The following is a 25,163-nucleotide window of genomic DNA, read 5'->3' on the forward strand; positions in this document are numbered from 1 at the left end:
GTGGGGTTTTTTTTCCCTTTGGAGAAAATTTAAGTTTGCTTTTTCCAGATTCCTAAAAACCTTAGCACTTTGGAGATGCCTGGGGAAAACAGCACTCTAGGATCACCTCAAACTGATTTCAGATATTTAAATATGTGTGGCTAAGTGGCAATTTCAAGAAGCCTGTTCTAAATCCAGCCCATACTTCCTCCTAGGGTACTGCCTTTTAGGGTCCTAATCTAAAGTGAGGAGGGGTTCAGAGCTGCCTTGGACACCAAACTTTTTATTCTCTTAGCATCTTGAAGTTATTAAAAACCCCATTCAGCTATCCTCTGAGCTATCTTCTCTAATTTCAGCTAATAATTGCCCCAGGCTGTGGGCTCCTCCCTCAACCTCTAGTCAGCCGAAATCCTGGCCTGGTAAATTCTTCACTAGCTTGTTTAGCACTCTACCTTAAGCAGACTTTTTTTTTTTAATCTAACTTACTTAGTTGGTCTCAGTGGGTGGGCTGGTCCAAATTAACCAGTCTGTCATTACCAGATGTTAAAATTTGAAAGATTCGTATTTAACTAAAAACATCCTGAGTAAAATTTACTTTGAAGAATTCTATAGCCAATCAAACTTTCAATCAGGTATAAAAAGAGAATAATGATATTTTAGACACATAAAATCTCAAAAGAAAAAAATAATAATAAAAAATAAAATCTCAAAAGTATGTTCTACCAAAAACAGAAATAAATAAAGATGACAGAAGAGACAAAAAGGAGAAAAGCATAGGAAACTCCAGAATAATGGTGAAAGGAGCTGTCAAAATGACAGCTACCTAGCTAACGTAGAGAACATCCCATCCTTATTTGAGAATGGCTCCAAAAAAAAAAAAAAAAAAGAAGAAGAAAATGGATAGATTACCTGATATATTGCAGACACAGAGAAGACTTATACTTGTGTCAGGGGGTGTGGGAAGGATCAGTAGTAGATACATTTTTAAAAAGCAAATGAAAATGAGATCATTATTAATTCCCAGGAAAACAAAAAAAGTTGTATGAGAATTAAGTTTATCATTATACTATCTGACCCAGATGTGAATAATATTTACCATCTTAATGATGTAAATACTAAATATCGATCCAACCAGAAATTAAGGCCTATGATCCTGGCAGGATAACAAGATGGAAATTATATGTAAAAGAGCAAAACTCTTATCTTTCATAGTAGTAAGTCATTAGATAAATAGCTAAAACTGAAAATTAACAAGAATCACTACCAAATGTTACCTAAAAACATGGGGAGAATACCAAAAGAAAGAATTAAAGGCACTGAAATGACTGTTTCAGAGAAACCAGAATTCCAGCTTTGGAGGGGCAGGCAGGTGATTACTGTTTTTTCTTACCAGCCTTACAGAACCATTGTTCTTTTTACTTACATCACATGGCAAGCATAAATATTAAATGTGAAGAAAAGACTGCTTAAATTTAGTTTTGTAGGGGCAGCCCGTTGGCTCAGCGGTTTAGTGCCGCCTTTAGCCCAGGGCGTGATCCTGGAGACCTGGGATCGAGTCCTACGTCAGGCTCCCTGGATGGAACCTGCTTTTCCCTCTCCCTCTACCTGTGTCTCTGCCTCTCTCTCTCTCTCCCTCTCTGTGTCTCTCATGAATAAATAAATAAAATCTTTTTAAAAAAATTTAGTTATGTACCAAGGTCTGGTTCATAATGGGCATTCAACAATATTGAAATTTCTTAAAGAAAAAAGGAGAAAAAAAGATGTTAAATGCTGAGAGTGAGGAATGGCATTGGGCAGGGAAATGGGAGCCAAGGTTTGAAACTGTCAGTATGGATGACACAAGAAAGAGCTAAAATAAAGATCATTTTAGATATGATTGAGGGTTTTCAAAGAGCTTTCTTAAATAGCAAGTCATTCTTTACAACAACCCTGGGATATAGACATCATGTCCCAATTTTACATATGATGAAACAGGCTCAGAGAGGTTAGACTATTTGTCCAAGGCCAATCAGCTGAAAAGAGGCAGAGCCAGGACTCCAAATTCCTTACTCATTTCATCAGGCCAACTTGCTCTGTGCAGCATTAGCAGTTAACACTAACAGAAATGGCCATTAAAACTAACCCAATCCCAACAATATAATCAGAAAACACATAAAGTATTCACTTACAAACTGAATTGTTTATACTAGTACTCCTCCAAGCATGATCTGCACACAGGCTAGAGCTGGTCACTACAGCAATCCAGCAGAAGATAAGGAGGCAGAATGTGAAGCAATGATGTCACCAAACACACTGTGTAGTGCAACTGGCACTTTTTATGTGGCAAAATTTTCTATGAAGTGAAGGATGCAATATATTGATTTACATTCTAGTGAAACCTTTCTATCTCACCATGGACCTGTCATTTGAGTAGCACCAGTTCATACCACAGGGCTGCTTCTAGGCCTGTAAGTTTCAAACACATAAGAATGACAAAAACTTAAAGCCCTATTTTCTAACTCTTATATCAAAGTAGATTATGAATGTGTTAATATCAACACAATTTCACAGAAGAACTCTATGGGATAGATTCCCATTACTAGCGTTTGGTAAAAGCACTTTACTTCTAGAAACTTAATCAACTTTCAGCAACCCAATCAATGAAGCAGTAAATTGACCAGACAGCTACAATTCTAAATTTCTTTTATGTCCCCAGGCCAAATCTTCAGATCCTTACCATGGAACCTATCCATTCAATCCCTTTAATTTCTTTTTAAGGTATTAAGTAATAGCAGTAATGCCCTTGACATCAAAACTAAGCTATAGGAATAAGTTTAAACAGCCTCAGAGTGACTAAATATTCTCATAATCACACACATGGGAATTTCTTTAATGGGTTTCTAACAAAATAAACGACTTAGATATCTATATATATATACGGTGTTTTTCTTAGCTAAGAAACCATAATCACTTTAACTTACTGACTACTTTTGTTTTACACCAGGAGAAATAAAGAAATGGTAGCTAAAGTAGCTTACCAGATAAGGAGCACTGACCCTACCTAAATTACCTAAATGTTTAAAAAAATCAAATATGATTATCATTTCAGGTACCTTTTTACCACCTTCTACATTCTACATGAAGTATAATTTTAAAATACATTCTGAAAGGTTTACCCAAATTTTAAATTAAGTTCCAGTTAGCAAATGGCATTCACAGAAAACTGATTTTGACATGGCCAATATTACCCCGTACTGCTTTGACTCGAAGTGCAAATGGTCAGCCAGTGAGACAAGCATAAAACATTTTTATCCAGGGCAGCCTGGGTGGCTCAGTGGTTTAGCGCCACCTTCAGCCCAGGGCGTGATCCTGGAGACCCGGGATGGAGTTCCATGTCAGGATCCCTGCATGGAGCTTGCTTCTCTTTCTCTCTCTGTCTGTGTCTCTGCCTCTCTCTCTCTCTCTCTCTCTCTAATGAATAAATAAATAAAATCTTTAAAAAAAATTTTTTTTATCAAGCCTAATTCTTTCCTTGTTACATGAAATATTTCTAAAATACTCTTGGTAAGTATCATCAAAAGAATCACAATGTCAGTGTGCATACTATACTAGCGTAAGTGTGTTCCTAAGTAAGCTGAGTAACAGCACTAATATGTGGTGATCCTACTGGTAGGAAAGTCCAGCAGAGCGGGGATTGGGACCAGTGCTTCCCTACAACTCTTCCAATCTTCATGCTGACATTCATGCCGGACATTTAGAAGCAATTCCTGGGCTGAGACGTGCTTTCTGCTTCCCTTCCAATATCCCACGTTCTTCTTTTTACTATACCAGCTAATCTATGAGAAATCAGTCAGCATATTATCAAACTTTTCCCTCAAATCACCAATAACTAGTGATGGTGGGATTGCAAGTAATTTTTATTTTTCCCTTTTCTTTCTTTTCCCCTAATTTTCAATAAGGGCAAATAAAAATTTTTAAAGGGTTTTCTGAATTTTCTATCAAATTATACCCAAAGAGGCATATTATTGAATTCTGGGCTTAACTTTTTTACCCTAGTCATACAATGAGGCCAAAAACAACATTCATTAAACTCAGTCAACATTAACATGGGCATGTTATAGGATGAGGGTTATACAAAGATCATGTGACACCTTCACATTTTCCTGAAGAAGTTATGTATTACGTGTGACCAAGCTAACATGATACTTGAAATAAATATTAATATTCTTATGTGTTTTTTCACAACTAATTTTTCTCCTAAAAGAAACCACTAGAATTAAAAGATAATATAGAAACTAACTTGACACACAAATGCTTTCTTAAATATTTAAGAAACACAGTTAATATAAAACTGAAGGTCAAGATATCAAAAAAAAGAGTGACTCAACAGCTGTACCTCTTTGTGTTTCATATCCAGCTGACCCCTAAGAGCCTTAAGTTCTCGTTCACGGATGTCCAGGCAAGTTTCGAGAGCATGTGTCTGCCCTTCCCATTCAGATTTTTTATGAGCCACCATTATGTCGATCTGTTTCATCAGCTCTTGTAGTTCTGCTTCACAGGATGTCAAAAATCCCCTGTAAATAAGAACACATGCCCATGACTTTTCCTGTTTTCCATGTAAAAATATAGCAGATGTAAACCCACCTGAGGTGGAACGATATCAGTAAAGAAATTATTAGAGGCAAAGAAAAGGATCTCTAAGCTTTTCCTTTTTTTAAGGATTTTATTTATTTACCTGAGAAAGAGCACAGAGGGAAAGGGAGAAGCAGACCCCTGCTAAGCAGAGAGCCTGGTGTGGGGCTTAATCCCCGGATCCTGGGATCATGACCTGACCCAAAGGCAGATGCTTAACTAAGTACCCTGGCACCCCTGAGCTTTTCCTCTTAATGTTCATCTTAAGGTGATTACTTATTCCACTGTATATTTTGTCTCCCTCTAAAAGCCAACCCTGAAGCCTAAGTCATTTGGTCAAACACTAGACTGATGGTTAAGTCTGGCTTGTGAGCGAGGCTTCCACAACCAACAAGCACCTCTTTTGTAATGTTTTAGGATAGCTCTCAGGAAGAATCAGGCAAGTCTGTCACATTCTTAGCTAACCAAAATAAAAGCCCTGGAAGTGAACAATTGGGAAAATGACAATACAATTTTAGAAGCTGTTTCAAGAAAATCATCCTTGAGCCACATTTATTTCAACTATTTCCTTCCCACATTATTATTAGAAACTTACTGCAACTGACCTTATTATTGTAAACTGACTGATACCCTTCACAGTTATAGGAGATGCCAGATATCAGAGAGGCAAAAAAAGAAGTAAACAGAGATTTACTGAATTCATATAAGTGTGCAGGAATGGCCACAGAAAGCTATAGCTACAAAGGTTTAAATATCTCTTTATAAAAGCATTTATTCTTAGTGTACAAAACTTCTAAACTTCTACTTTTGCTTTTGAAGAGGAAAAAACTAAGAGTAGGATGAAAGCAAGCGGCCAGCTTCACACTGCTGAGATGAGGCCGATGCCCCAAAGAGATACTGTCCACAACACAACAAGAATCAGCCAAGTTCCACTCAGCATCTTTGCTTCTGTACCCAAAGCACACAATGGTCAGAGGCATAACTTGGAGGATATGCTTTATAAACTCAGTGAGAAGCTTAAGGTCAAAAGTGAACTCACCCTTCATGTCCTCGATTTTGTATTCCTTCCAACAAAGCCTCCATCGCCAAATCCCCTTTGTTTTGGCAACTGGGAAAGCAAAAAAAAAAAAAAGTCATTCAGGAGAAAATTCATTTTTTAAGTTCTAACATTCCAACTTACAAAGCTAAGAATTTGAGTGAAAGCCTACCATAACAAATAACAAAGAGAAAACACAGCACTTCTTAGGATGACTAGAGAAGCAGTCAAGGAACATCACTTCCAGAAATATTAAAACCAAATACATTTCAGGCTGAAAGAAAATAACTTACAATGATCTGAATTGCCGCTGATAACTCCCCATGTGACAGAAATCACACCTCATTCCTGTGCCCCTTGAACCAGCGGTACTAGAAGCAGAGGGACACTGGCACAAAGCATCTCACAAAATGAGGGGAAATAATTAGGGGTCACATGCATCAGAGGAAAAGTATATCTTTTTTTTTTAAGAGATATTATAAAAAGACTAAATGCCCTGAGCTTGAATTCCTTGGTCTCTCATGGAGATCTTATATGCGCCCTTCAGATGACAGGCCTGAGAAGCTTCCTCGAACATCCTCCCTCTGCTCAAAGGCAGCTGCACAGGCCCTCCCTCCCTCCTCTGGACTTCCCCACTGTTAGTCTTTAACAAGTTCTTTCACAGGAGTTACACTGTACTGGGAATAAGGTTTTTGCACACTCTTTTTCCCTACTATTCAACCCTCAAGGGCAGAAATCTAATTTTGTTCACCTACTCAGCTCCAGCTTAGTGTAGCATTTCAGTATGGCATATTTTAGATGCTTTTGGCTGAACTTCTCACAATTCCCCTCCCTTTTCCCTATCCCTCTGTGCAAGCTGGTCATAAAGTGTCTAGTAGAGAAAGAAGACAGAACAGACTGGCATAGAAAGGGAAAGATACACCATAAAGAAAGGAAGGTGAGAAGGAGAGGTAAAAGATTACTCATAAATTTGGAAGTAGGGCAGCCCCGGTGGCGCAGCGGTTTAGCGCCGCCTGCAGCCCAGGGCGTGATCCTGGAGACCCTGGATTGAGTCCCACGTCGGGCTCTCTGTATGATGCCTGCTTCTCCCTCTGCCTGTGTCTCTGCCTCTCTCTCTCTCTGTCTCTATGAATAAATAAATAAAATCTTTAAAAAAAAAATTAAAAAAAAGTAAATAAATTTGGAAGTAACTGCCGGTGATGTCTCACCTCTACACAATATTAACCATTGTCAAACTACTTCTCTCTCCTGAGACACTGCTTTTTTCCTTAAGCCTTCAAAAGCTCAGCCCTGAATTAGTCTTTAAATAATTCTCAAAGGCTGGGGTGGAAGGTTCTGTCCCTTTGTCCTAATGCCTCATCTAAAAATTACATTGCTCTGAGAAGGGGATTCCTTCATCAATTGATTCATCATCAATTCAGTGTTGTACTACCAAACACATAATGATGAAAGACATGCTTCTTTTCAAGGAATTATTAGTCCAGTATGGGAAAGAAAGAATTGACCCAAAATATTACCTAGTAGTGACAGAGGAGAGGATAGGGTGTCCTGGAAGACTGGAAAATACAATCACTGCATGCTATTTGCATCCATTTCTAAAGTTACTAACAGGAGGGGTGCGTGGGTGGCTCAGTCAGTTTAGTGTCTACCTTCAGCTCAGGTCATGATCCCAGGATTCTGGGATTGAGACCAGCATTGGGCTCCCTACTCCCTGTCTGCCCGTCTACCTGCTTGTGCTTCCACTCTATCTCTCAAATACATAAAATCTTAAAAAACAAAACAAAAAAATTAAGTTACTAACCAGGAGTATTAAACTATTTGTGCACAAATATGGCAGAGACCTTTTTTCTCCAGTTGGCTTATCCTTCACATTACACTGACATTAAATAAAATAAAAACCTAAAGAGATTTGCATGTTCTAATCCACTTTCTTTCAAACCATGATATGGTCAATTATAGCACAATCCAGACTCCACGTCTTATTACACTCTGGGGAGCTGCAAGGCAGTGCACAGTTCTCACAGTACCATGTAGAAGAAAACCCAGGATAGAATCCTGCTCTGCAACTAAGTAGCTTTGTGCCCTTGAACTTCAGTTTTTGCATCTGTAAAATGAATTGTATGAACTATAATCTCCAAGGTTTCATGGGATTCCAGGAGCCAATGAAATGTCTGCTGTAAGTAGCATATTCTTGACTACTGTATATGGATATTCATTAAATCTGTAACAAAGTGCTATTCCTAAGGACAGTGCTACTACAGTCATTCAAAATTATCAGTAAAATTATACTTCTTTAGGTCATATCATTCTTAAACATTAATATATTTAGCAATATATATTAGTGACACACACTTGATAATATATATTTTCTAGAGGACATTGTTCAAAATTAGCAATGTGTCTCTGACAGAAGGCAACAGTCACTGAGTGCCTAACTGTTCTGCCTCGTATGTACTAATTCATCCTTCACAACACTTGTAAAAGACAGACGCTATTACTTTGAGGAAACAGAAACTTGGAAGGTTAAATAAGTTGACTACAGTGAACTACACATTATAGTCCTAGGATCAAACATAGGCGGTGTGACTCCCAAGTCACAACTAATGTACAATCTTTATAAATCATAGAGGATTCCAGATCTTAAAATACCTTCATGTTTTCTTTTGGTTTAATAGTGTCTTCTTGGCAATAAATGAAACCAAACCAAAAAAGTCTGGATATAGGAAAAAATGCGAACTCCCCACCATGGACACCAGATGGCAGTAACGCGATAGTGAAAATAGTCCACATCTGGGGAGATTGCTATTTCAGAAGTAAAAATAATGGTCTAAGACTAATAAAACAAAGAGATCTCTGTTAAAAAAAAAAAAAAAAATGGGGAAGTGGGGTGGGGGACCAGCAACATTCTCTCTAGAAAATAATCTTACTGACGTGTAATATGTTTCTTTACTAATATCTTCATTATCTGTTTGAATAGCTGCCAAATACCATTAGTTCTCATTCCTTAGAATCAGGTAAATAGCAAGGGCTCATATTTTCTGTGTACTTTTCTCATGTGAGTTTCTCATAGCTACACCACTGATTCCTTCCTAACCAAAACTAAGCCTCATTCAACTCTGTATTACTGTCACTTTGCTTTCTTCTTTTGCCTGTGCCATGTGATACTGATGTAAAGTTAGATATTCTTTGTTCATAATATTAAATACAAATTTACTTAATGTTTGATAATCTGCTACTCCTTGTCACTAACATAGAATGCTAAGGTGATTAAATAAAAACAGCGTAAGCACAAGAAAAAATAAAAAAATAAAAACAATGTAGCTCTACAACTGTCATTTCTGCAGTTAAATCAAGACATCAACAAATGTTAAGTTGTTTTAACTCTCCTTGTAAGTTATTAATTATAACTCTCCTTTGGAATGAAGGCTGTTTTAAATCAGTGACATCTAGAATAGGACTGTTAAAGGAAATACAGGATGGGAAACAGGGAAAACACACTTTAAATCTTAGGGGGAAAAGACTCCAGATAGGGTATCTAATAATACACAAAGCTTTGAAATTCATTAGATTATTGGAATTTAAGAGCTAGAAACGATCTGAAGGCCTCCAATTGAACCTCTTCATTTTATAGGGTGCCAGGGTAGCTCAGTCAATTCAGCATCTGCCTTCAGCTCAGGTCATGATGTCCAGGTCCTGGGATCCAACTCTGTGCTGGGCTCCCTGCTCAGCAGGGAGTCCGCTTCTCCCTCTGCTTCTCCTCCTGCTCATGCTCCCTCTCTCTCTCAAATGAATAAATAAAATCTTTTTAAAAAACTAGCCTCTTCATTTTGCAGATCAGGAAAAATATTCAGAGTATAAACCCATGATCAAATTACTCACAAAATCAGACACAGGAAGAAAATAAAAACTCTAGATACAACTATGAATTAATGTGTACTAATAGAAGGGATATGCCTACTCATCAAGTCTCATTTAAAGGAGGATAATGGGGGATCCTTGGGTGGCTCCGTGGTTTAGCGCCTGCCTTTGGCCCAGGGTGCGATCCTGGGGTCCCGGGATCGAGTCTCACGTTGGGCTCCCAGCATGGAGCCTGCTTCTCCCTCTGCCTGTGTCTCTGCCTCTCTCTCTCTCTCTCTCTCTCTCTCTGTCTATCATGAATAAATAAATACATCTTTAAAAAAATAAAAATAAAGGAGGATAATGATGCTCTGTTCCTTACCTGTCTTGGCACCACTAAGATTACAAAGTTCTATGGCTGTTCCAATAAACAATCAATATAATTTACCATTGCCAGAAAAGTTCCTACTTAAAGGGGGAAAAAATCACAGATAAAGTATCAAAGAAATTTTCCAAAATAATAATTTTTTAAGATTATTTATTTATTTATTCATGAGAGACACAGAGAGAGATGGGCAGAGACACAGGCAGAGGGAGAAGCAGGCTCCCCGCAAGGAGCTCGATGCGGAACTGGATCCCGGATCCCAGGATCGTGCCCTGAGCTGAAGGCAGATGCTCAACCGCTGAGCCACCCAGGCGTCCCAATAATTAAGTTCTAAAACATTGATCAAACTATGACTCAAAATCCAAAAAGAATAAGGAGAAGACTGAGAAATCAGAATAGATTACAATATACTTTCAGTGGAAAAATACCATAAGCAAAGTCTAAAGACAACAACAGTATTTGAAAGTTTTATCCAGATATATAAAAAGTTCCTGAAAATTGAGGGAGGAGGGCTGCCTGGGTAGTACAGTCAGTTAAGTGCCTGCCTCTTGGTTTTGTTTGGTTCAGGTCATGATCTCATGGGTCTTGAATCAAGGCCCATGTCCAGCTCTGCACTTGGCATGGAATCTGCTTGAGTTTTTCTCTCCTTCACCCTCACTCCTCCCCCAAGCTCGCTCTCTCTGAAATAAGTAAATCTTCAACAAAATAATAATAAAACAAAAATTGAGGGGGGTAGTAAAGGAATCTATAGAAAAATGGGCAGAAGATGTGAACAAGTAGTTCACAGAAAAAGAAATGCAAATGACATTAAACATATGAAAAGATCAGCATTATTTACAATAGCCAAGATATGGAAGCAGCCCAAGTGTCCAACAATTGATGAATAGGTAAAGAAGAAAACATATTATATTATTATACCCATTATGGATTTATATACATATATGTATGTGTATATATTGGCGGGTATGTAATGGAATATTACTCAACTATAAAAAGAGAATGAAATCTTGCCATTTGCAATGACATGGATGGAGCTAGAGAGTATAATGACTATAACACTAAGTGAAATAAGTCAGTCAGAGAAAGTCAAATACCATATGATTTGACTCATATATTTAAGAAACAAAAGGAATGAGCAAAGGGAAAAAAGAGAGAGAGACAAACCAAGAAAGAGATCCCTACCTATAGAGAATAAATTGATGGTACCAGGGGAGAGGTGGATGGGGAAATGGGTGAAATAGGTCACAGGAATTAAGGGGTGCACTTGTCATGATGAGCACTGAGTAATGTATGCAAGTCTTGAATCACTGCATTGTACACCTAAAACTATATAACACTATATGTTTACTGGAATTAACACTGGAATCAAAATTAAAACTTAAAATTAATTAAATTAAAACACACACAACAAAACATGAAAAGATGCTCTATCTTGCTCACAAGAAGAGAAATACAAACTTCAAATACACCAAGTTAGGGGACACATGGGTGGCTCAGTGGTTGAGCACCTGCCTTTGGCTCAGGTTGTGATCCTGGGATCGAGTCCCACATCAGGATCCTCAAAGGAGCCTGCTTCTCCCTCTGCCTATGTCTCTGCCTCTCTCTTTGTGTCGGTCATAAATAAATAAAAATCTTTAAAAATATATATACTAAGTTACCCTTTCTTTTACATTTACATTAACCAAACTCAAGTTTCACAATACACTCTGGCAAAATACACAATATACACTGGCAAAAATAATAAAATCACATATGAACAAAGACACACAGTGCAGCACTATATATAACAGGAGGACAAATGCCTATCAACAGGGACAATTCATCCATCAATGGAATATTATGAAGCCGTAAAAACGGATAACATACTTCTTAGGAGGGATCTACAAGGCATATGTCACTAGGGGGAAAAGCAAGTAGATAATGCATTTATTTTTATGGAAGAATAAGCCCAAAGCTAGGAAATATGATACCTATATGAAAGGGAACTAGGGTAGAGAAAAAAGGAATGAAAGCTAATCTTGTGTGAATATCTGCATTTTATACTACTAGTTTTATGCCAATGTTTTACATATAAAAGCAAGTCCAAATGGGAAAAAAACAGGCAGTATGGAAAAATTGGAAACAAAATGAAACAAATCAACTAGGTTATCAAGGTGACAAACTAATCATATAATGAAATATTTCATATGTCTTTAAAATGCAATAATTTTAACTGTATGTATCCCAAGTGGGATATACACTAAAGATTAAAAAAAAAAAAAAAAGAAGAACTGCAAAGAAATCCTAAACACTAGTCAGGAATCATATTGTTATTATTAATTTGAAATCAACATATATAACATAACTAAAAGTAATTACGTTAATGACATTGGGTTTCAACATTTTCAGCAAGACAAAAATATAAAAACCTAAATTAAAATGTAAATATCAGGGGCTCCTGGGTGGCTCAGCCGTTGAGCATCTGCCCTTGGCTCAGGGCGTGATGCCAGAGTTCTGGGATCAAGTCCCACATCAGATTCTTTGTATGGAGCCTGCTTCTCCCTCTGCCTGTGTCTCTGCCTCTCTCTCTCTCATGAGTAAATAAAATCTTTAAAAATAACAAATAAAATAAAATGTAAATATCAGTATGAATTCTGTATATTTGTTTAAAACTATATATATTTCCTAACTGGCCACTGTGAATGCTAGAACCATTGACCAACCTAACAATAAGAGCACCTGTAGCACCCAGACTGTGGTCTCTAAATACTGGTTCCTACTCTAAAGAGCCAGGGCATTTTGGTGGGCATTAATGTATAAATGAGGGAGGAACATGTTTTACCAGAAAATAGGTAAACTGATTATCAAAGACTACTAATCATAACAAGGTGGACAGGAACCAACTTAAAGGGGAAGCCACTGACCAAAGGCAGGACAATTTGAGTATTAAAAAAAAAAAAGACTGCAATAAGTTGAAACAGTTTAAATATATTCAACTCCATGATGATTAAAAAAAAAAAAAAGGGGCAAAAACCCTCATGGTTACCTTTGGAGGTTGCTAAGCCACCAACTCATTACTGTAGTCTGAAAATAGAGGGAAAGAATTAAGCATTTTCCTTGCCTTTCCTCTACAAAATATATTTCAAATAGCTGATGACAGTCAAATAGCTGCTGGGGTAGAGTTCTTCTCATAAAAGATTTCCAGGTAATAAATATTGAAGGAATGGCAGGAGTGGGAAAATCACCATTCTGCAATCCCTAATGCAATAATGAATATAGGCGATATAAATCTGTAAAAAAGAGTTCACCATTAAGTGAAAAGCTCATGGGGAATTTCACAATGGATGGATTGGGCTAACAATATTTGAACCCATTACATTGCTCAATCTTAACAGAAGAGAGACAACTCAGACATTTCATACCTCTCTGATAATGCAATAGATTGTCTACTGTACCACCTGGAAAATCGTCTTGACCCCCCCCACACACACACACACACAAAATTAAAGTTAAATCTGATCTTCTAGATCAGTGCTATTCAACAGAACTTTCTGCAATTATTGAAAAATTTTACTTCTGCACCATTCAAAGGGTAGCCACCAGGCACTTGTGACCACCGGGCACTTGAAATGTGGCTAATGAAGCCAGGGAACTGAATTTTTAGTTTTATATCATGGTAATATTTAATAGCTACAGCTGGCTGGTGGCTACTATAGTGGACAGTGCAATTCTAGATCTAACTACTGGTTTAAAGGGAAAAGATGTACATGTTAAAAGGATGTCATGCAGATGCAATCAGCTAAATCTAGAATATTAAGGGGGACAAGGGACACAAGGGAACCGCTCTATTTAAAAAGATTTAATCGATGTATCAACCAATGCAACATGTGAATCTCTATGGGATTTTGCTTCAAAAGAGCTAATTGTAAAAAGTCACTTAAGGGACACTTGGGGAAATCTAAACCCAGACTGAATATCGACATCATGGAATTTTTATAAATTTTTGTAAGTGTGATGACAGGACTATGGTTTTGTAAAGCTGAAAAAGCAAATTTAGCTGCGGGTACCCTAACATAAAAATTTAGCTGCGGGTACCCTAACATAAAAATAAATTAAATCCTTGCAATCCCTGTTCATGTTGGCTTCAGATGAATTTCAAATCAAGTTGACTTTTTTTTTTAAGTAGGGAACTCTGATAGAGTGGTTTACTGATCTTGTCACAGCTGGCCACCACTGCAACGTTAAATGAGAAAAGGAAGGACAAAGCAAAGATCTTCTACCTTCTAATGCGAGGAATATGGCACAGTACACTTAACATACACATTTATTACAAATAATTTTTAAAACCTGAACCTACATGCACTGAAGGGCAGTGTGAATGTCTAAATGTTTAGGAGTCTGTAACCCAAGAGAATTTCACTTCTACTATACTGATCACTGAGAACGGTGTAGCCAGAGGGGCAAGAAGCTGATGACAAACTAAAGGCGGTACTGCATTTCAAGTAAGAAAATACAGAAGCTTATTATATGATTACGCTACAGCTATAATACGTGTAAATGTGAATATGTAGATGTTACATGTAGTTGATGGTCCTTACTAGGGCTTCCTCTTCGCCTCTATAAAATAAAATAAAACGGAATGCAAGCAGTTAGGGAACTCTGTATTACCGTAGTGTACCTACACTATAATACTTCTTTATTAAGTGTGAAATTATTTAAGGAATCGGATGAAAGGCTCAAGGAAAACTACTCTCTGCAAATAAGGCTACTCTAACTACAAATCAAGACTAGTCAATGACCTTGGACTCGTTTTTACTCTGAGGCTGGTAAGGAACGTTAAGGAAGACAGTATGCGCCCTAGGCTTAGGGCCCTCAAGTATCTTCACGATTAAAGTGCTCCTAAGGGGGGATCCCTGGGTGGCTCAGCAGTTCAGCGCCTGCCTGTGGCCCAGGGCCTGATCCTGGACACCCGGGATCGAGCCCCACGTCGGGCTCCCTGCATGGAGCCTGCTTCTCCCTCTGCCTGTGTCTCTGCCTTTCTATGTCTATCATGAATGAATAAATAAGTAGAATCTTAAAAAAAAAAAAAATTTTTTTTTTTAAAGTGCCCCTAAGGGGCAGCCTGGGTGGCTCATCGGTTCAGCGCCTGCCTTTGACCCAGGGCGTGATCCTGGGGACCCGGGATCGAGGCCCACCTCGGGCTCCCTGCATGGAGCCTGCTTCTCCCGCTGCTTGTGTCCCTGCCTGTCTCTCATGAATAAATAAATAAAATCTTTTAAATAAATAAATAAATAAAGTGCTCCTAAGGAACCGTCCCTTTTAAGCCCTGGATCATTTCTTTCGCGCCCCTGATGTCAGACGATCGGTAAACTCAGGGTTTCCCAACTTCTTCAGTCCTTCACGATTCCTGCATTTCCGTACCTCTTGGACGAACATTATTAACTCACTTTTTAAAAACTGCTAAAAAAAATTTTTTTTAAATAAAAATAAAAACTGCTCGTGCCCCCCGCCCCGCCCCCAGGCGAATCGGCCCCAGTGCCGCCAAGGCTAAGCCGCAACAACGCTGGGAAGCTAACCAGATCTGGCAGCCTAGGCGGGAGGGCTGTGCCGGGGGTCCCTCCTCTGCAAAGGAAGAGCGGCCCGCAGCCGGCTCCGCCGCGGAAGACGAGGCCTGGGCGGCAGCTCGCCCCCCCCGCCGCCCTCCCGCCGGCCCGGCCTCGGGGGAGGGGCTGACCACCTGGCTGGCCCGGACGGCGCGCCGCCAAAGGCCACGTCCGCCTTCGCGGCTCCGCAGGGCACACGCGGCGAGGCCGACGGGCGGGGCGCCGCAGCGGAGCCGGGCCGGCGAGGGCGGGCCCGGGGGCCAGCGGGCGGCGGCGGACGCCAGCCCCGGGCCGTACGGCCGGGCAGCCCGCGGCGCCGCCGCAGCCAGGGCTGCCTCCGGACCGGGACACGCCCGCCCCTCGCCCGTCCACCGGGCGCACATGCGGTTACTGGGCCGCTGCGCACGCGCGCGCGCCCCCGAGCCTTCCCGCCGTTACCTCCGGCCGGGGGCGCGCACGCGCGTCACCGCCGACCCCGACGTCCGGCCTCCGCCGTCCGCACGTTCGTTCCGCCCACTGCCCCCTCGCTTCTTCCTCGGAGCAGCGTCCTCCCAGGACGCCCCTCCGCGCATGCAAATGGGCTCACCCACATCACATCCGGGGATCGGAGCGCAGGACCGCGCGGGTCACGTGATCCTCAGAGGCGCGGGGTGGGGGGTGGAAGTTCCGGTGGAAGCGGGTGCGGCGCTGAGTCCGGTGCGGGTAAGGCTTTCCCGCGCCCCTAGTCCCGGTTTTGGAGGGACGAGGACGCGTTGGTTCCTCAGCGGCGCCTCTCCCCGCTCCCGTCAGTGGAGGCCGATGTCTTCACTTCATCTTCACAACCACTGTCCCCACCGCTCGCCCTGGAGGGTGGAAAGGCACTCGCGTGGCGGCTCCGGGCCTCCCCCGCTTCCACACTTGGTATCTCCAGCCGGAAGTGGGGACCGGGGCGGCCCCCTGCTTGCGGACGGCTGGTGGTGGCCCGCGAGGGTCATTTCTAGCGCGGGGGAAGGCGGGCCCGCTTAGTTCGCGTTAACCGCCGGCTTGCGGATCTGCAAAGCACAGAAACCGGATGACACCACGGGTCTGGGAAAGTGTGACGAGCTCCGCGTTGGGACCACTCGCTGTGTCCAGGGAACTGAGGGACCCCAGGAGGGACGAGGACCGCGCCCCGCCTGGGTCTAGGAACCGCCCTCCTGCGGGAGATGACCCGGGAGCCAAGTCTTGTAGACTGATGGGGGGCGGGGGGTGGCTGGAAACATTGTACGGAGCACCTGCTCCGGAGGCCCCGGGCTGTCACGTGCGTAAGAGAAGGTTCGTTAGGGAAGGTAGTAGTGTCTCATTCTGTCGAGTGTGGCACGTGCTCGGGACAGTGGCCGTGTCCCGGACGTTGCCGGTCTTTTTTTTTTTTTTTTTTTAATTTATTTATTGGAGTTCAATTTGCCAACATATAGCATAACACCCAGTGCTCACCCTGCCAAGTGCCCCCCTCAGTGCCCGTCACCCAGTCACCCCCCACCCCCTGCCCTCCTCCCCTTCCACCACCCCTAGTTCGTTTCCCAGAGTTAGGAGTCTCTCATGTTCTGTCTCCCTTTCTGGTGTTTCCCACTCATTTTTTCTCCTTTCCCCTTTATTCCCTTTCACTAATTTTTATATTCCCCAAATGAATGAGACCATACAATAAATGATTGTCCTTCTCCGATTGACTTATTCACTCAGCATAATACCCTCCAGTTCCATCCACGTTGAAGCAAATGGTGGGTATTTGTCGTCTCTAATGGCTGAGGAATATTCCATTGTATACATAAACCACAGCTTCTTTATCCATTCATCCTTCGTGGACACCGAGGCTCCTTCCACAGGCTGGCTATTGTGGCCATTGCTGCTAGAAACATCGGGGTGCAGGTGTCCCGGCGTTTCACTGCATCTGAATCTTTGGGGTCTTGATCGTTTCCATTCTTCAGCCCCTGAAGATTCAGTGAAGGCACCTTAGTGCCTGACTCTGGAAATGAGTTGTTGACCCGGTGAGCTGACACCAGTGTTGAGTTTGGAAGGAAGAGTAGGCGTTGGTGATTGGGGGAGGGTGGTGGTGGGGTGGGGAGGCTTTTAAGTGCAAAGCCAGGGAAGTATAACAGGGTTAGTGGTATTTGGAAGAGGGACAGTGAAGAAAGCTGGAGGCCAAATTTGGAAAGGATGTACTGGATCCTTGCTGCAGGATCGACACACAGTAGTTGTAGACACTGATAGAATCTGTTAGAGAGACGACCCAGCTTGTTAGGTGGATCATAAAGACCAGAAGGAAACGTTCAAAAGCAGAATGCATGCTGAAGCTGGAGTGATTTGAAAGAACTTTACAAGAAGGTGGAATCTGTACGTGACTGGGGGAAATTAGCTAGTTCCGATCAGCAAGAAAAAGGAGGAGGATATCCCAGGGGACAAAGAAATGGCAGCAGGAAAACGGGTTCGTGTAGGACAGGGATTCCAAAAATATAACAGGAACTGTGTGGAGATTTCCTAAAAGCAATATCCTTTTACTTGCTTTGAGTTATCCACTCGGTAGTACTGGATTAATTCTTGACCAAAACAGCAAGGCCTCAGCTATTTCACTGGTGACCGAAAATAGCTGGGTCCCTTCTGCTTCAGTTTCGCCTGGCTCTTTCCCATGGGGATAAAAACACTTAGCCCACCCCAAACTGTGTAGTTAATGACCCAGGCATTAGGGCCATCATGCAGTCATATTTTTGGGGCCAAGCACAGCCCGTATGAAGGAGTTGGAATCCACCCTTAAAGATTGTTCCTTTTATGAATGTTTTGTAGCCTCAGAAACCAGGAGTGACTGGGAGTGTCTTTGGTGCCATTAGGTTCCAGACCATCAGGATGGCTGCTTTGTGGCCGGGTAGGAGTGCCCCTAGTACTGTGCTTCACTGATGATGAAGCAGCAGAACCCAGAGTAGGAAACAGGGTATCCAGACATACCCTCCCTGCTGGCTGCTGCTGTTTAGGAGGAAAAAAAAAAAGGGAGAATCAGCCATGGCCAAGGAGCTAAGTAACATCTTGACCCCTTGGTCCAGGCATTCAAGGGAATACAACATTAAAATTCAGAGGAAGGGACCCCAAAGGGAAGCAGAAATGGGAAGCAAGGAGTCCCTCTACTATGGTTCACCTAGAGATGCTCCTTTCAGAACTCATGTTAGGCATTATTTTATTTTATGGGGGCGAGGGGGCACTATTTTTTAAAAGGAGGCAGTTTCTTTTACAAATACAGCTGAGAGGGATCCCTGGGTGGCGCAGCGGTTTGGCGCCTGCCTTTGGCCCAGGGCGCGATCCTGGAGACCCGGGATCGAATCCCATGTCGGGCTCCCGGTGCATGGAGCCTGCTTCTCCCTCTGCCTGTGTCTCTGCCTCTCTCTCTCTCTGATGACTATCATAAATAAATAAAATTAAAAAAAAAAAAAAACAAATACAGCTGAGGATTTTTGTCAGCTCTGTAGTTGGTCACTTTGCGTAGCCCATTTCACTGTCTTGGTACGTTCATTTAGCTCCTGTGCCTAAGAATGCTAATACTAGAGCCAAAGCAGGTGGAGACTTGTAAAAAATTGTGCAAGAGAAGGCTAAAGGGGACAGAGAACACTTGGTTGTGAACCAGGGAAAGGCATCCTGAACAGGGAAAGGTGAATATGCAAATTAGGAGAGAAAAGCTACATTCTAGGTACACTGTGGCCTTGCACACAAGGCATCTGTCACACTATGACACTGATCTGTCAACGGGGCCATATATATACGTACACACGCATACATACATATACATATATACGTGTGTGTGTATATACACATATATATATATATATATATATATATACACACACAGACATGTATATGTTATAAAGCGTCCATGAGAGGAGAGGGGATGGGCAGTAGGGAGAGACTGTGATCCTATTGATGAGAAGAGGAGTCTTTCCCATTTCCCAGGGTCATGTTACACCAAAAGACACATCCAGGCTAAAAGGCCTGGGGAATCCTAATGGTAGATTACATCACCTCCTAAGTCGTCATGTTTAAGAAATAATCTCTTTGGCTTACAGATCTGACAAGATCAAAGCTGCAGGAGAATGGACAGTGAGGTACAGAGAGATGGAAGGATCTTGGATTTGATTGACGATGCTTGGCGAGAAGACAAGCTGCCATATGAGGATGTTGCAATACCACTGGTAGGCTATAATTTGTGCCAAGGATGGTGGGTTAGAGGTATGATCTGGTGAGCCCTAGTAGGAGGATGTCGATGGACAAACTCGTAGGGTACAGAAATCAAAGCCATGTAGTCCTCTAACTCGGGAAGATTGGGGGTAACTTGAATTTTTATTTGAAGAGAAATATGATCCAAAGAGCTGATATGATGAGCTCAGTTAGGGGTCACATCAGGACTGGACCCAAGACTTCTGCGCCATGTTCTGTCCACCACAGCAAAGCTAGTAAACCAGATGATGAGAGTTTAATGTACAAAAGATGGAGAGGAACAAGAAGTAATGGCATTTACACTGTATTTCTTACTTGCCTGTCTATGGTTGATCTTTTGGTATTTTTAGAGACATATTCTTGAAACACACCTATCCTAGTTTCCCTGGAAAATGTTTGGAGGACACCTGGCTTTTCTTTTGCATTTAGACCAAAAGGGTCCTAGGATACTCTCTTCTTTCCTAATCTCTGGAGAACTCTCCTGCAAGGAGTTTGTTGAACCTCCTGTAATAAAGGATCTAAAAGTTGTACGTTTGTAAATGCTTATTTAAACTCCTATTTATGTCATAAAGGCCTAACAACAAGGAGAATAGGCTCCATGGACTGTTTTTCGTCAGAGCATGCCAAGTGCCCTGAGAAGAGCTGTTAATAAAACGTAGACTGCTGCTGCTATTTACTGAGAAGTAAAATTCGAACCACCCACGTTTTCATTTAAGGCTAAGAGATGAGGGATCCCTGGGTGGCGCAGCGGTTTGGCGCCTGCCTTTGGCCCAGGGCGCGATCCTGGAGACCCGGGATCGGATCCCACGTCGGGCTCCCGGTGCATGGAGCCTGCTTCTCCCTCTGCCTGTGTCTCTGCCTCTCTCTCTCTCTCTCTCTCTCTCTGTGACTATCATGAATAAATAAATAAAATCTTTAAAAAAAAAAAAAAAAAAAAGGCTAAGAGATGATAATCTGTTCAACAAATAATACACATATCAGATAATAATTCACAGCTTAGTTCAAGTTTAGAAAAATCATCAAAAGAGTATGCAATGAGAATTCTAGCTGCCACTTAATACTAGTTTTATGATGTGGACTGAGGTTAAAATTTGACATACATTATCTCTGACCCTTGAAACACCCTTGCAAGGGTAGTGATGTTATCCCCATTTTACAGCAAGAAACTGTAGGGCAGTGTGTGCAAAGCCTGATAGCTGATAAGTTGAACTTCACACCTAGGTCTGTGTGAAGGCTCCAGATTCTGTCTTATAAACTTTTTTCATTTTACAGGCATTTCTTTGAAGCCTACTGTGTGCCATAAGACTATGTGAACATAAGATACAGTTCCTGTTCCTGGGGGTCTAGAGAGGCAGCACATATAAATAAGTAATTATAATAATAAATGTTATAAGTGGGGTTTTGAATAGCTACATAGGAAAGGAGGTGGCTGATTGCCTTTTGGGCATCAGGAAAGGCTTCAGAGAGAATGTAATAATTAGGCTGATCATAAGGGAGCACAGAAATTTAGTGGAGGTGGACGAGGGCACTCCAACAGAGGGGACAGATGTACAAAGGCTCAGAGTTTTGAAAGGCTTTTGGAGACGGTGAGACATTCATTGTGGATAGAGAATGTATTTGTCACCCAAAGTAGGCAGAAAAGATGGGCTTGGACCAGATTTTGAGAGGAATATTTGATGCCATGCTTAGACTTCATTCTGAGGATAACTAGGAATGAGTGGTTTTCAAAATAGAAATCTGCTATGCTGAAATTTGAGTTTTAGAACATCTGTTCAGAAACACTGTTAGAGAATGTGTACCATGGAGAAAAGGGCAAGTGACAGGGCAGAGGGGCCAGGTAGGAAGCGATTACAGTGGTATAGGCAGGGGAGCAGAGCCTGAACAAAAGCATACTAGTGGAGGGGAACTGCTGAATTCTGGACAGGCTTATGGCAGGATTTGGGGACCACTACTGTGGAAGGAGATGATATCCATGCTGTAGTCTGGCCATCTTGCTATTCTGTGTCTTTTCCTCTACCTCGTGATTCTAAGGCAGTGTGTACTGGTTAGCTTTTCTTGCTGCCTAACAACCCCCCCCCCAAAAAAAAAAAAAAAAAAAAAAAACAGTGACTTAAAACAACAGCTGTTTATCTCGTGATTTTATGTCTCAGCTGAGAGGGTCTTCCAGCCTTTGCCAGCTTAGCTTATCCCTCCTGGACTTGCTGGTGTTGTGCAGTCAGCAGGCCACCTGGGGGATGGGGAGACTTTTCACATATTCTGGTAGATAGCAGGTCAGCTGGGATGATGAGGTGATTAGGCCTAAGGCTCATTACCCATTAGTCTAGCCTACACCGCACATGGCCATCTCAGGGTTTCAAGAGCAGCAGGAGAGGATCTGTAAGGCTTCGTGGAGCTTAGCCAAGAATGGGTCCATGGACATTGTCGTTGCTCTCTTTTAGCCAAAGCAAGTCACTTGGCCAGTCCCAACCTGAAATTGGGGAAATAGGAGGAAATAGGCTTTTTCATAGGAGTAGCTGCCAAGACTTGAGGGCATTTTGCAGGATACCACCATAATTGATTGTTGTGTTTATGATACTTTGTGTTGGTTTCTAAGCACATACACATATTTTTCATTTTGGCATTTAACATAAGAGACAGTAGTGGCCAAATGAGAGGTATTATTTTATAGCATACACCACAGTAGAGTACCTGGGTGGCTCAGTTGGTTGAGTGTACAACTCTTGGTTTTGGCTCAGGTCATGATCTCAGGGTCCTGGGATCGAGCCCCATGTGGGGCTCCAGGCTCAGTGTGCTCAGTCTGTGCACATGAGCACTCGTGCTCTCTCTCTCTCTCTCTCTCTCTCTCTCAATATTTTTAAAACAACACATACCATGGATACAATAAATTAAGTAAAGTTGCTTGCCTGTGAATGAAATAATTCAGCACTAAGGACTTGTTTGTGCTTTGTGAGCTGTAAATAATTATTGGAACCGAACTTTCTCTTTAAGTTTGAATGTATGATTGCTTTACAGTAAATGATAGCTCTTTGCAATTTGTACAGATATGTTTGAATCTCAGTATTATGTTTGGAAAACAATGTATATGGTTCAGGTATATGTATACATATTGTAAGTGAATCATTTTATATATATTGAACATAATTTAAAAGGAGAAAAACGTATATACTGCACATTGGAGTCAGTGGGAAACTGAAAGTCTCAATATTGAGTTTGCTGCCCCTCCAAAAAAAGTGTAAATTCAAATAATTGAAAAGAAATATATTGGTATCATTAAACTCGGCTACAAAGCAGAAACCTGGTAGTAATAAATTTAAAATACAAGGAAACTACCGAAAGTTCTCATCACACATGTAAAAACATGGTTAATTATATGAGGTGATGGGTGTGTTAACTAGCCTTATCCTGATAATCATTTCACAGTATATATTATATGTTATATTATATATATATATATATATATGTCAAATCATCAAGTCGTACACCTTAATCTCACACAGTGTTATATGTAAATTAAATTATAAGCTGAAAAAAACCACTAAACGTCAGATTCCATACTAAGTGGTCCATGGCTTACCATTCTGTGACCATTGCTGTCAGGGTATGAAAGGGTCATTTACTAGGGTTTATGTTGCTGTGCTCCATCACTACGGGGGGCGTCTCACCTGTTATGTTGTATTTTCAGTGCTCTCCGCTCACCTCCATAATAATTTGGGCATGTTGGGTACAGGGGAGTTTTTTTTTTAAATACATTTCTTGTGCTTAAGGAATATTCCAGCAAATGTATTAAATTAAAGCAGCTTCCCAAAAAAGGATTTGGTATTGGGACTTTTCAGTGATCCTAGCCACTAGTAATAACATCAGCTCTTCCTTGAGCATCGGATGGCCACCCACAGTGGCGAGCACTTGATCTCAATTACCTCCTTTAGTTTCATAGGTCCTATGAGGGATGGGTTTTTCCTCTCATTGCCAAACAGGAAACAAGGGTCCGAGGGGTTAAATACCTTGCCCAAGTAACCCAGCAAATGGCGGTATTGTGGGCTTGGATCCCAGTGCCTTCCAAAAGCCTGTACTCTTCGTCCTTCTGCCAGACTGCCTCTTGCACAAGTGCCAGTATCATCATGCTATCATTCCCTACCGGAGATAGACCAGGGCACGTCTGAGTAATACTTATAAGATTGCCTCACATCCCTTGCTTCAAGTTCTTTCTTTAGGATATATTGGTATCAATTATGCTGCCTGTTTCTACGAACTCACAGGTTTGAATTCTAAGTACTCTTGGTTTTAAGGGGGTTGTCAATGCAGAGTGTACCAGCATTCTGAATGTGCATTGTACCTTTGCAGAATGAGCTTCCTGAACCTGAACAGGACAACGGTGGCACCACAGAATCTGTTAAAGAACAAGAAATGAAGTGGACTGACTTGGCCTTACAGTATCTCCATGAGAATGTTCCCCCTATAGGAAACTAACACCTGGCTCCTTTTTCCTGTACATATTTTTGAAAAATATACAGATACAAAATGTTTTCTTTCAGTCTCCTAATTCAGATCTTGAAGTGATAGATCTACACTCAACAATGTACACCACCTAGTTTTGTGACAGCAAAGTGCAATGTGAAAATACCAGAATGAGAAACTAATTGGGATTTTTCAGGAATGCAGAATATTTGGCCCTCTGAGCCAAAAGGCTCAAACAAACACTGTCAAACACTGACATCTGCGTTTGAAAGTGACTGGTTCAACATATGCCTTTAACTCTGATTTTTCTGTACTATCAGGTTATGAGCTAACCTGTTTATGACAGGTGCAAAAACCACAGCGCACTGTGTCAGGAATTAGGTGACCAAACATGGGCCACGTTGTCCACCGCAGCTTTAGAATCTGCCTATGTAGGACTGGCTGGAGGCTGGTGGCCACAAGAGTTGCTAGGTGGCTGTTGTAGGGTGGATTTTCAAGTAAATGTGCCACAGCACCCAAAGAGGAAAGTGCAGAGTGAGGTTTGAGAGGCTGTGCAAACCCGCGCATTGCTGTCCTCTGTAAAGGGCACCTCATTTGGGGCTGGGAATGTAACAGTGAACAAAAATACAGCTTCTGCCTATGTTTAATGGAGAGACAAGAATCAAGCCAATGGTTACACAAATATATGATTTTAAGTTGTGACATGTGCTAGGAAGGGAAATAATAGGCTATCACTTAGGTTGGGTACCTAGAAGCAAAGCCCGAGGTGGAGTTTCTTGTGTAAGGGGTTTGTCGAGGTTGTGGTCTCAGGAGGAGCCTGTGAGGGAAACAGGATAGAGCAGAGGAGGAAAGTGAGCAAAGATGGCATCAGGTTCAAGTCTAGCTCAGCCAGGTTCCACAGGTGCTATGGAATGTGATGTCCCCAAGAGTTTTCCCACCTTGAGGCAAGTGGCCAGGCCATTTGTATTCAGTGCATTACATAGTCCTCCCACCATCCTCCAGGGAGGAGGCACTCCAGAAAACAGTGTGGCCATGAGCTCTTGATAGTGGACACAGAGCAGGCAGT

The 25,163-nt window shown here is 41.7% G+C and overlaps 2 protein-coding genes across 19 annotated transcripts in view; one reads left to right on the forward strand and one right to left on the reverse strand.

Annotated features, from left to right (window-relative positions):
- Positions 1 to 16,369, reverse strand: part of CEP63 (centrosomal protein 63) — a 63,644-nt gene extending 47,275 nt beyond the window's left edge. For 5 of the 11 annotated variants that reach the window (XR_012014904.1, XR_012014902.1, XR_012014901.1 and 2 more), the window contains exons 1-2: positions 5,630 to 5,698; positions 4,355 to 4,532 (exon numbers count right to left, since the gene is read on the reverse strand). Coding sequence is in view for 7 of the 11 variants with exons in the window: in XM_072792660.1 (XP_072648761.1) it covers positions 4,355 to 4,532; positions 5,630 to 5,673 (222 nt within the window). In the remaining 4 variants the exon portion in view is untranslated. Of the gene's footprint in view, positions 1 to 4,354; positions 4,533 to 5,629; positions 5,699 to 15,403; positions 15,533 to 15,564; positions 15,648 to 15,868 lie in introns of those variants that run through there. The other 6 variants (XM_072792661.1, XM_072792656.1, XM_072792659.1 and 3 more) reach the window with 5 other exon arrangements.
- ANAPC13 (anaphase promoting complex subunit 13) lies at positions 15,973 to 24,165 on the forward strand. 8 transcript variants are annotated; one of them, XM_072792663.1, is made up of 3 exons: positions 15,973 to 16,132; positions 19,492 to 19,617; positions 23,984 to 24,165. In XM_072792663.1, the coding sequence occupies exons 2-3, from the start codon at positions 19,519 to 19,521 to the stop codon at positions 24,107 to 24,109; spliced, it is 225 nt and encodes a 74-aa protein (XP_072648764.1). In that variant the 5' UTR covers positions 15,973 to 16,132; positions 19,492 to 19,518; the 3' UTR covers positions 24,110 to 24,165. The 8 variants fall into 8 exon arrangements, with proteins under 8 accessions (XP_072648764.1, XP_072648770.1, XP_072648767.1 ...); XM_072792669.1 differs by lacking the exon at positions 15,973 to 16,132 and adding an exon at positions 16,175 to 16,330; XM_072792666.1 differs by lacking the exon at positions 15,973 to 16,132 and adding an exon at positions 16,349 to 16,493.
- Positions 24,166 to 25,163: the final 998 nt, after the last annotated feature.

Source organism: Canis lupus, chromosome 22 (genome assembly GCF_048164855.1).
Source record: "Canis lupus baileyi chromosome 22, mCanLup2.hap1, whole genome shotgun sequence".
Classification (NCBI taxonomy): domain Eukaryota; kingdom Metazoa; phylum Chordata; class Mammalia; order Carnivora; family Canidae; genus Canis; species Canis lupus.

Excerpts from the sequence above, each read along its gene's own strand:
- ANAPC13 (XM_072792663.1), top strand. The coding sequence starts at position 19,519 with ATGGACAGTGAGGTACAGAGAGATGGAAGGATCTTGGATTTGATTGAC. Across the intron at positions 19,618-23,983 it reads AGGATGTTGCAATACCACTG|AATGAGCTTCCTGAACCTGA; the intron begins GTAGGCTATAAT and ends GTACCTTTGCAG.